General features: G+C 43.6%; 1 protein-coding gene across 1 annotated transcript; it reads left to right on the forward strand.

The window, feature by feature from the left end:
* The first annotated feature begins 9,186 nt into the window (after nucleotides 1–9,186).
* LOC147684489 (olfactory receptor 1f45-like) lies at nucleotides 9,187–10,107 on the forward strand. The gene has a single exon (XM_086942355.1). It carries the CDS (start codon nucleotides 9,187–9,189, stop codon nucleotides 10,105–10,107), a length of 921 nt encoding a protein of 306 aa, XP_086798481.1.
* Nucleotides 10,108–11,764: the final 1,657 nt, after the last annotated feature.

Raw genomic sequence — 11,764 nt, forward strand, 5'->3', positions numbered from 1 at the left:
CCATGGGTGTCTAGGTCCCATTAGGGACCAGCTCCAGTCCCTAACTAACACTCACAGCCTGTTCCATGGTCTCTAAGAAGCCCTGACTGACATCGCTGGAGTCATGATGCGGAGAGATGAACACCTGTTTGCTCAGACTGGCTCCAGCGATTCTAGCCTTGAGCTGGCACAAATGCGGAGGCTCATGGTGGACATGGTGATTATGGAGGCGGAAAGGATGGCAGCCACCTCTGCACATCAGTGAAATGTAGCTGGGATCTACCATGCCCTGCAGATCCCCATCATGGCATTGCTGCCACAAGGTGTGGAGCTGATGAATGCTGCTGCCCCCACACCGTCCACATCTCCGCCTCCTGGTGTGTCAGTGCCTCGCAATGCAACAGGCGTATTCACTCAGGCACCTGATGTGCCACTGCCACACAGTGCGGCTGACAATCCTCCTCTGGCCCCTGATGTGTAAGAGGCACAAAGTGCCACAGCTGGTACTGCAAAACACACAGGTGGGGCTGAGCACACATACAAGGATGAGGACGTGGATGGGATTGTCATCAGAACGAGGCACTATCATTCATTTCCGCTACTGGATTGCTTGGTGCGGCACATGACCACTTGACCTCCCACTGACCCCCGATACACTCCACTGCACTCACCTTGGACCTCAATATGGAGTGCCACATCCTGTTTCAAACCAATGACATGGCGACCAGACTGCGGACTGTACCCATCCTCTTCCGCAGTACCTGTCATCCCCGGATGGACTCTGGCCTGCCCTCCATGGGCCCTTATGGTGTGGTGTGCTTGGAATGGCCCTGTACCACTCCAGATGCAAAACTCCACTGGATGTGCAATAAACATCCAGTAACGCACTGCTGTGTCATGTCTTTCATCATTCATGTATGAATATGTGGATGGAAGTAGAAACAGTGATTTCCCTTACTTCAATTATGCTCATCTAGTGGGATGCCAGTCACTGTGCTACATTGCCTATTGTCTCCCGGGTGCCGTGGACGCTGCAACAGGGATACACGCATTAGTCACTTTCTTGTCCGGACATGGATTGGACCACACCCAGAGCCCCCGAGTCATAGTTTCAAGCCCTTCACTGTTCTAGCGTAAGCCTGGCCAGACCACTCCATCTTCGCTCCCAGGGGGGCACACATAGCTACCTGTCGCAGGCGTACTCACTGGTGGTGTACAGGTCACCGGTCTAGTTGTCAGCATGTCACGGCCACTCCCTGAGGGCAGGTCTGGACACACACCACAGCCATCCGGCACAGGCATCACAGGCCATGTGACCCTGCAAATATAAGGGGCGACAATGTCACACTCCCCTCTGCCAGTGGTGAATGGATGATGGACGCTCCACGGTGCTCAATCATAAAGGGCCCATGATTTGCTGTGCACAGGGTTTGTGGCCCCCTAGGCTTTGTGGCCGGCACAGTCCTACCAGCACGTGGTGCAGACTGGCGTAGGACAGGGTTAGTGGCACCCGAGGCCTTGTGGCCGACACAGGCCTATCACCACGTGGTGCTGACTGACTTAGAACAGGGTTAGTGGTACCCGAAGTCTTGCGGCCAACACGGGCCTAGCACCACGTGGTGATGACTGGTGTTGCACAGTGTTGGTGGCACACATAATTGCTGAGCGGGTGTGCAGGCTGCGATGATGATGTGTACACTGATGTGGTCTCTGCCATTGAGGACTCAGGACTCAGCGTCATGTGTGGGACCTGCTGGGTCACGGGGGGGTCAGCATGATGTGGACCATGCCATGGTGGCGTGACTGGGGCCTGGAGCTTGAACGGGCATGCTGTGTGCCTACTGATGGGCCTACTGATGGGCGGCAGTTTCTCTCTCTATACCTTCATTTCTTTCTCTCTTACTCTCTCTCTCTTCCCTCTCTCTCACTCTCACTCCCTTTCCTCTCTCTCTCTCTCACTCTCTCTCCCTTCCTTTCCTTTCCTTTCCATCCCTCTCTTTCTCTTTATGGCTCAATTTCCGTCTCTGTGTCTCGCTCCTTTGATGTGCACATGGCACTCGTCCTGATTTTGTGCTTTCGTTTCCAGACTGTGACATCGAGATTGTCCCTGGCGGACCTGACAAAAGTCATACGCATTGCTGTTTTGTGTTGTGTTTCAATAAAGTTTTTGGTTGTTACTTCAGTGCTGTGTGACTGTTTCTCGTTTTTTTGGCCACACATCTGTGTATTTATTTTGGCACTGTGCGTCATCGTGCATTTGTTGTAGCTCTTGTGTTGTGCATGGTATTTGTATGTCCAAGGGGAGAGGGCTGGGGTGGCTGGGGTGGTTGCAGGGGGTGTTTTGGCCCTCATGGGTATCCGCGTTGTATGATCATTGTCTCCATGGCATCTGTGGATCTTCAGGTGTGGCTCTTGGCTGGGCTCCTTTTCATGCTGCAGGTAGCTGTCCTGCTTAACACCAGCAGAAGGCAGGTGTTAATTCCCTGCTGCTACTGCGGCTTATCAACTGTTTTTGGTTCGCTTTGCTGATCTGGTACTTCGTTGTGAAAGTGGTGTTGTGGTTTTTTCATGTGCTTTTGCATTGGAACACCCACTTTGCATCTTATTAGGGTTAGTTGGTGGTGTCCATCATGGAGATACATTTTGGGGCAGTTATCACGGTAATACAGGCGATGTCTGCAGTTTGCATCAGCTTGTGGATGGGGTGTTAAATCTATCTGCACTTTTGATGTGTTACAGTGAGGATAATTTGGAGTTGAGTCCTTGTGAATATCCCCAAAGAGTCCTAACACACTTGTCAAAATGTAATGCTCATATTGCGTTTTTGCAAAATCCCATCTTAAAGAACAGCATTGCATGAAAATACACAAGCACTGGGTAGGTGATATGTTGTTTTTTTGCCAGGTAATGGTAAAAGAAATATAATTTTATGTCACAAATGTTTACAGTTCCAATTGCTTTCAGAACAATCAGACTCAGAAGGGAGATGGTTATTGCTTACATTATCTATTAACAAAGTTCCCATTGTTTTGTTTAATGTGTTTGGCCCTACTGGCCCTGATTGTCTATTTTGGTCTACTATTGCCCGGAACCTATTTCAGCACTCAGATGATAATATAATATTAGCAAAGGTTTGTAATCATTGCATTGATCCCATTGTAGACAGACACTCTTCAGCACACTACATTCCCAATAGATCACAAAAAGCATTTGTACATGATGTTAGTTGGCCTCGCTTGGCAGATGCTTGGCAATTATGTAATCCCTCGCTGAGGGCATACACATATTTCTCTCCAGACCATCGTACACAATCTAGGATAGATCATATTTTTATTTCACATCATCTCAATCAATCTTTACACGCTGCGGATATTGGAACTATCCTAATTTGTGATCATACTCCAGTTTCAATTCAACTAGAGCTTTTGCCTAAGAATGATTCTCCTAAGTGGGGGAGATTTAACAAATACTTGCTGTTGGACATCAATTTCACCTTCTCCTTTACTCCTTTTTTCATGAATATTTTAATTTTAATCCTCCTGACACTATTGCCTTCATACTATTTGGGATGCTTTTAAAGCCTCAGCTTGGGATTTGATCATCAACTTTGTTTCTAAAAAATTGAAAGTATCTCGGACCAGTTCTAAAAAATGACTCCAGAATATCAAATATCTTGAACATACATATTACACTTCTCACACACAGCAATCCTTGCAATAACGTATTATGACTATGTTACTTTATAACAGAGTATCCACACACTCTGCCCTCTCTTATCATCTTAAAACTAGTTCCAAATATTACACAGGTCAAAATATTTCTGGTAAGGTGTTAGCTAATTATCTTAAAATTAGAAAAATAAACTATTTATTGAATCAGTTATAGATTTACATAGACTTTACGTATTTGGAAAAGGACCGGTCTTCTTCAGAACTACATCTTGCTATGCTTTCTCTTACAAAAAGATAATGCTCTAGTGCCTGATGGTTTCACTGCAGAATTTTATATTCATTTTTTCTCAAAATCTGTTACCCAAACTACTTACTTTAATTCAATCCTTTTCTGACTCTTCCAAGTATTAAGGTTTATTTCTCGAGGCACTTGTTTTCCTTATCCCAAAGGATGTTAAAGATTAGCACTATTGTAAAAATTACAGACTTATGTATTTGGTCGATTTAGATTATAACATTTTCGCTAAGGCATTGAAAACTAGATTACAGTCTTTTCTTTCTAATCTTCTAGAAAAGGAGCAATCAGGATTTGCCCCAGGCAGATATCTTTCAGATAATATTTGTTTGTTCTTTGACATTATCTCAAAATCTGCTGATCTCCGTGAACTCATGGTAGCTATTGCTCAAGATGTCAAGAAAGCTTTTGATAGGGTAAATAGGTCTTTTCTATTTCACAACTGTCTCTGGTTAGGGGTTGGGCCCAAAATCATTAAATTTATATCCCTCTTGTGCGCGTCTCCCGAAGCTGCCATTTGCGCTAATGACCCTTCTCTTTTTTTGTCCTTTGGGAAGGGGAGTAAGACAGAGATGCCCTCTTTCTCCATTTATTTTTAACCTTGCACTTAAACCCTTTTTATCTAGAATGACAAAACTCACTTATTAATGGTTTTTCATATAGTGCTCAACATATAGAATTAGCTGCATATGCAGATAAATTATCATTATTTATATCAAATCCCCATTCCTCCCTTCCTGCTTTTTCATCCCATGTTGCATCTTATGCTTTGGATCCTGGATATAAATGTAATACTGACAAATGTGAAATTTTTCCTGTAAATAAATGTACCTTCTTGCATGACTTTAATTTTTCCAACTTTATATGGCAACCTAGGGGGGCGTGGCCAAGGTGGCAGAGAGTGCGGACATGTTTCGCTCGAGCTCCGTTCATGCCGGGCCTGCAGCACTGTTATAGCACCCACAGCACCTTGATTCCTTACCGAAGGCAGGGATCTACCGCTGAGATCCTGGTGCTGTGGTAGGAGAGACTCGCCTGTTCACCAGTGTGTGAAGAGACGCTCCCCGACTTCCCCCTGGACTCCGCGGCCTGAAGCGGTGAGGAGCAGTGGACGCCCCGTAGTTTGGCTGGTCTATTTCACGGCCCACTGTTGGTTGCGTGCGGGGCATACCTGGGCCCGGGAGCCCCCATTGAGCATCAACGTCACTGCAGAGTGGAGCCCCCGGCTTGCCCATATGAGGTGACCAGCTTCCGGGTCTTGGTGGTGTCCGGTTTGGAGGACCCAGACCAGGCATACTTCATCCCGAGCTGACAATGAGTGGACAATACGAAGCGGAACTGCCATTTAACCCCTTCGATGCAGGTGACAAAGCCAGCTCGTCATGGGCGTTACCTGCGCTGTTTTTTAAATTTCAGCGCACAGCGGGAAAACCCGCTAGCGCGCATGCGGTTAATTGATTAAGTGCAGCACTCCAGGGAGGAGGCTTGGCTTTTGGCGGTTCAAAGTGAAAAGGCATTTGACCGGGTGCACTGGCTGTACCTGTTTGACACCTTGGAGCGCTTTGGTCTGGATGTACGGTTTCACAGATGAATATCGAGTATATACAGCACTCCCAGTCCTGCTGTCAAGGTAAACGGGGTACACACAGTTGGTTTTGCAGTTGGGAGAGGTACTAGGCAGGGTTGCCCCCTCATCCCCCTTGCTTTTTGCTCTTTATATGGAGCCCTTAGCCCACAGACTCCGGGACAATCCCAAAATGCAGGGTATTTTATTCAGAGCTGATCGCCATCTGATCAGCCTCTATGAAGATGACGTTATTTTCTCTGTAACTCAAACCTTGATTTCTCTGCTGGCCAATGTTGAAGACCTGAATGCCTTTGGTCGGTCTCTGGATTTAAAATTAATTTGCAGAAAATGCAAATCCTTACCCTGACAGCCGTTCAGTCAACAGTGGACACTCTACATGTACAATTTGACTTCGACTGCGTAACGGATGGCATAACTTACCTAGGGCTGGTCATTCATAAGAGTCTCAGTAAAACATCAGAGGCAAATTATTCTGCCTTACTCTCTCGCATCCGTAAGGACCTATCCCACAGGCAACGCCTGCCCCTATCGTGTCTCGGTAGGCTTGCTACTGTTAAAATGAATGTCCTGCTGCAGGCTCTCTACATTTTCCGAACCCTCCTCCTGCTGCCTCCTCCGGGCATGTGCTCGAGTATTCAAAAAGAGATAGAGCGCTTCATTTGGGGCCCGGTTTCTCTTGGATTACAGAAGACTCTGCAACAGCGCCCTAAAATTGAGAGCTGCCTCGCACTGCCGAAGATTACCTGATACTTTCAGGCCTCCCTACTGCGCTACCTGGTAAAATGGAACCAAGCAATAATGGAGAAACATTGGGTATTTATTGATCAGACTATTGCTGGGTGCCATATCTGGAAGTAGGTGGGACTATCTAGGGCTTCGCGTTCAAGGGGGCTATACTCATCACTGGTCGTGCGTCCCACCATGCAAATCTGGGATAGAGTGTCCCCACGGGCAAATCACAAAATGTTCCCCTCACCTATGTCCCCCATCTTATTCAACCCTGATGTTCCCCCGGGTATGGAGAAGGGGGGGTTCGCGTTGGGTGGCATGTGGTTGCAAGCATCTTGGACATTTGTTTGACCTCAAGGGCCATATTCCCTTTGAGCAGCTCCAAACTGATTATAACTTCATCATATACTCACGTCAGTCCATCTCCCATGCTAATTCATCACCTTCCCTAAACCTAACAATGTTTTGTATACAAATCCAAAATCTTCTTCTATTCATTCAAATCTTCAACATGCGATCAGTGATCGCCCTAAACCATCAACAGAACTCGCTTAGGAAAATGATCTTCTTGTCATTTTGCCTATTGCTACCTGGAGGCAGATTTGGATCAAAATTAGGAAATCTTCCTGTGCGGCGAATACAAAACAAACATTTTTTATACATATAATAGACTTTTTACAATATCTGTTTTTCCTCACAAGATTAGTTCAAACACTTATTGAACTTGCTCTGCACAACACGTAGACCTCAAACACACAGGGCCTTATTACGATGTTGGGCCAAAAGCCTTCCCCCAGCAGTCGGAATCTTCTTGACCGTGTCGAAATGCTTCAAACTTACTTGGTCGGTTTACAATCTGCCTGACAGATTTCGATGTTCGCAGTTGGAATGTAAACTGCTTGGTCTTTCCAAATCAGTTCCGACTGTCTCTTGGAGAATAAGTGTCGGTCTGAATCACATCGTACAGCTCTACGGACAGCGTTTCCGACCAAGCAATTACAATGCCGATTTCCAACAGCCTTTCCAAGTTGGCCTGTCCGACATGAAAAGTTCGCTGGAAACTGACTTTGGGGGCCGCTGTCAGACCCCCTTTATCATGCACCCTCTGCTTGGGGGCCAAGGGGGTTCTTAAGGGACCCCCTGTAAAACCCTGCACTGTGTGGCAGGCACTGTGGGGTGCCTGCTACAGGGTGCAGGGATTTCTGCACACACCCCATTTCCCCAGAGGAGCCTGTGTTTTAGGGCGGAACACGGGCTCCTATAGAAGTCAATGGGACTCCGACTGAACAGTGTTCGGTTGCATTGTAATCGGTCGGGCGAAACCACCAACCGCGAGTCAGTCGGTCCAGATTCCGAGAGGGTGTCAGGTGGTAGATTTCCACCCAACATCGTAATGAGGCCCTTAATATTTACTTTCTGGCTACAAGTCTGGGCTCAAATAATTCCATGTTTTGCTTAAATATTCCTGTTTCTATTCTAATGTATGGGCTAATGTTTCATTCAATGTGCAAATAGTAGGCCTTTTGATAGCATTTGCATTTAAACAAATTACTAAGCACTTGAGGAACTCTAAGCAATTGTTATCTAAAGCATGATTGGACGTAGTCAGTCATAATTATAGATTGGATACTGCCTATATGCAACCTATGTCTCTTGTTCTAAAGCGGCAAGAACATTGGACACTGATTACTCAATTGTAGATGATTCATCATTTGCACCTTTACCTGCAGCTCAAGAAGTAGTTAAACCTCCCTAACTTCCATTTTGGCTTGTGTTATTATCTAATATTTACTATTTGATCCATGTCCTAATGTTTTTTGTGTCAGTTACACTCAGACATTCATGTAATTGTATTTAACTTGTGCATAAGTCCCCCTCTTTTTTTTATTTTCCTCCCCTTCATTTTAATTGATCTCGTTCTTTTTCGTTTTAACACTGCGGTATTCATATGTGTTTCTATGATTGTAGTACTTTCCATGTATTCAATACATTTCTCATTTAAAAACTAAAAAAATAATAGACAACCACTACAGGATGAAATACAGCCAGGCTAGCTTCATGTATAAACATCAATCTGGAGCTTTCTATTTTCCAATGGCTTTCAAACATAATCCCACAACAAGTTACATGGAGAGCAGACAGAAATCTATCAGAGGAGCCTGCAAATTATTTGAGTATTCACTAGTTTTCCCGACATGATGTTCTCTTTCAAATTTCCCTGGGAAGAATCGATCTTATTTGGCATAGGTTTTAGACCCAAACTGATTTTGGTCGCTGTTAATGGCTAATATATTGTGCCTTAAAACACTATGCCAGTAGATACCCGCAAAATATTAATGATTAGTGCAAATATAGGTGCTTTATTTCAGCATAATGTGTTCATTGCCACAATATTTTATTCTACCATACTTTCATAGGGCTTCAATGAAGACATGTTACGTTATGATTTAGCTGTCACTCACTATTTTGCCTGGAACACAAAGTTTGTTAATTGACCACAAAAGGTTGGGGACCCTGCCATAATAGTAGATTTGGCCCCTTGAATCCTTTTATTAGGTTGCTGGTCCAATTATTCTGACTTCACTTGTGCTTGTTAAATTATAGAAGTCCCCAAAAAGTCTACAGAAATAAAACCACCAAATACCCTGACTGCCAATGACCATTAACCCTTGTAAGAGCTATCTGTTCCAATGTAGCAGATTGTTCTTCAACCCCGGTCTTGGCATGTACCATCCATGAACATAGGACATGGCCAAAGATGGCAGCTTTTGTGTAATTCAACATGCAATTGTAGTGAACTTCAATACTGTATTTCTTTTTTTGAGTGAACGAGCTCAACATTTGTCATATTTGCTGCTTTTTATCATAGAATATTAATGATGTCTCTTCTGCTCTCTTGTTACAGGCACGTTGGCTCAGTGGAGATGGATAATAATACCAGTGTGGAGAATTTCATCCTTCTGGGACTGTCGAGTAATCTCAAGCATGATAGTTTCCTCTTTGTGCTCCTCTTCATCATGTATTTTATCACCCTGATTGGCAATGTTGCAATCATCTCGGTGATCATCAGAAGTCGTCAGTTGCACACCCCTATGTATTTCTTTCTCTGCAATCTGTCCACGGTGGACCTCTGCTTGACAACAGATACAGTGCCAAAAATGCTGTTTAATATCTTTTCTGGGCAAAACACCATTTCATTCTATGGCTGTTTCATCCAGATGTACTTCTTCCTTTGTGCTGGAGTTATGGACGGCTTCCTCCTTGCGCTGATGGCATTTGACCGCTACCTAGCAATCTGCGACCCAATGCACTATACAACCATCATGAGCTGGAGAGTGTGTGTCCTACTTGTAGCTGGCTCCTGGTTGATAGTGTGCTTGCATGTATTGATGCACACAGTTATGATTGCTAGGTTATCTTACTGCAGATCAAATGTAATCCATCATTTCTTCTGTGATGTCCCACCTTTGCTGAAGCTTTCATGCTCTAACACTTTTGCAAATGAGATGATAATTTTTACTGAGGGCTCTTTCTTCATCATGGGGCCCATGATATTCATTCTGATATCGTACATAAGAATTATTTCCACTATACTTAAGATTCAGTCATCAGAGGGGAAGAACAAGGCATTCTCCACATGCACATCACACCTTACTGTTGTTACATTGTTCTACGGTGCAATTCTCTTCATGTACTTACGCCCTTCGTCAAGTTACTCCTTAGAATATGACAAAGCGATCAGTGTTATATACACTGTAGTGACCCCAATGCTAAATCCATTCATCTACAGCTTGAGAAACAAGGAGGTCAAAGGGGCTCTTCGAAAAATCTGGATTAGATTCTGAGACTTGTGATATACAGTAAAGAGGATGTAATGATGGAAAAGTTAATTAAAACCTTAACAACAAAAAAATCTTAAAACATCAGAAAGTTTTTGTTTTTATAATGTTGATTTCATAATAGTCCGTTAGGATATAAATATATAAAATATGATATAGATGGAGACAGCAATTTAAAATGTGGCATTTTTTAATAAACCATATATCAGATTATTTTGGCAATCAGACAAAGGTGCAAGAATATACATATCAGTTTGTTAGAAAAATATAATGGGGGTGTAACGATCAAATTAAAGTTCCAAGTGCTGCATCGATGTTGGATAACCTAATGTATCAAGTCCTTTGATTTCAGACAAAAGTACAGACTAAGAAATTGCAGAGTGCAGAGAAGTAATGTGATTTCTAGCACTAAATAACATCATTGGCGACCAACATTTTCTTCTGCAAGCCTTAGGAATTTTGTAAACCGGCACTTCAAAATATAGTCTTTTGCTTTTAAACTTGCAATCACCACCTGCCTGCAGGTTCAGATACCATACTAATTGAAAGGAGTTTTCAGCAGTAACCTCCTTCTCCTAATGGGCATGACAAAGGCATTTGATGTGTGCAATTTTCTTCCCCAGAATTACACACTCTGCAGCAGGCATTTTCAGTGGCCCTTTTCCATGACTTTCTGTGGACTTCGCCTGGAAGGAAACCAAAGCAATAGCGCATGAAGTCGACTTTCAGGTGTCTTGACCAGCCAACCTGTAAGTAAAATTGGGGCTTATGTATCTAAAATTTAGGATTGTCCCGGTGTGCGATCTGGAGTATAAGGACTCTTTGTGCACAGACATTTTTTCATGATCCCATTGATCAGTTTTTTAAAGAAAACTGAAGATGGGAGATTTTCCCACATTGAATGAACACCAAGGACTTCGATGACCCGGTCTAGATACTGGCGAGCTGTAACCTTTATTTGCCTTTAGTTCCTGCCAGAGAGCTTGGGACAATTCTTTTTTGAGGAGGAGTTGATTCTCTTCAATGTTTTTATGTGCGCCCCTTTTCTTGCAACTGGTTAATTAAGCCTTATTTGGGCTATCAAAGCATGTGAAGGGAGTTGAAAAAGCAATCTGAATATTTTAGAGGAGATTGAGTTTATGGTTGCTAACTCTGCTGTGCAGGGCTACTCTTCCGGAAGAGATGCTCAGGATGAGTTTTGTTGCTATTATTTTCTGCAGAGGCAAATAGCTTGGTCCGTCCAGTGATGTTTGTAGTGTACGAAAGGCAAAGAGCAAATTGTTACCTTTCCTCATCAGGTCTTTCCTATGCTGTTGGAAGGAGCCTCTATCATCAAAAAAACTCCTAGATATATGTAAGTTTTTACCATCTCCAGTTGTTGAACGTGCAAAACTATTTACATTTCTGGATCCTGCTACTGATTTCCATAATCTTAGTTTTTTTCAAATGTATTATCATGCTTTTAGCTAAAGAATATATGAATCATTTATCAATAAAGCATTGTTGCCAATTTTTATCTGACTGGGGAGTATCACATCATTAGCGTATAAAAGAATTGAAATGTGCCTGGGAACTAATTTGGTGGCTTGAAAATGTACTGTGACCAGGGCTGGGAATAGTACAAACTGAAGCAACCTCTTGTCCAACCTATCTAATTTGACTA

The sequence above is a fragment of the Lissotriton vulgaris genome, chromosome 10 (assembly GCF_964263255.1).
Source record: "Lissotriton vulgaris chromosome 10, aLisVul1.2, whole genome shotgun sequence".
Taxonomy (NCBI): domain Eukaryota; kingdom Metazoa; phylum Chordata; class Amphibia; order Caudata; family Salamandridae; genus Lissotriton; species Lissotriton vulgaris.

Bases quoted from the DNA above. Each gene is read 5' to 3' on its own strand.
- LOC147684489 (XM_086942355.1), top strand. From the start codon at position 9,187: ATGGATAATAATACCAGTGTGGAGAATTTCATCCTTCTGGGACTGTCG.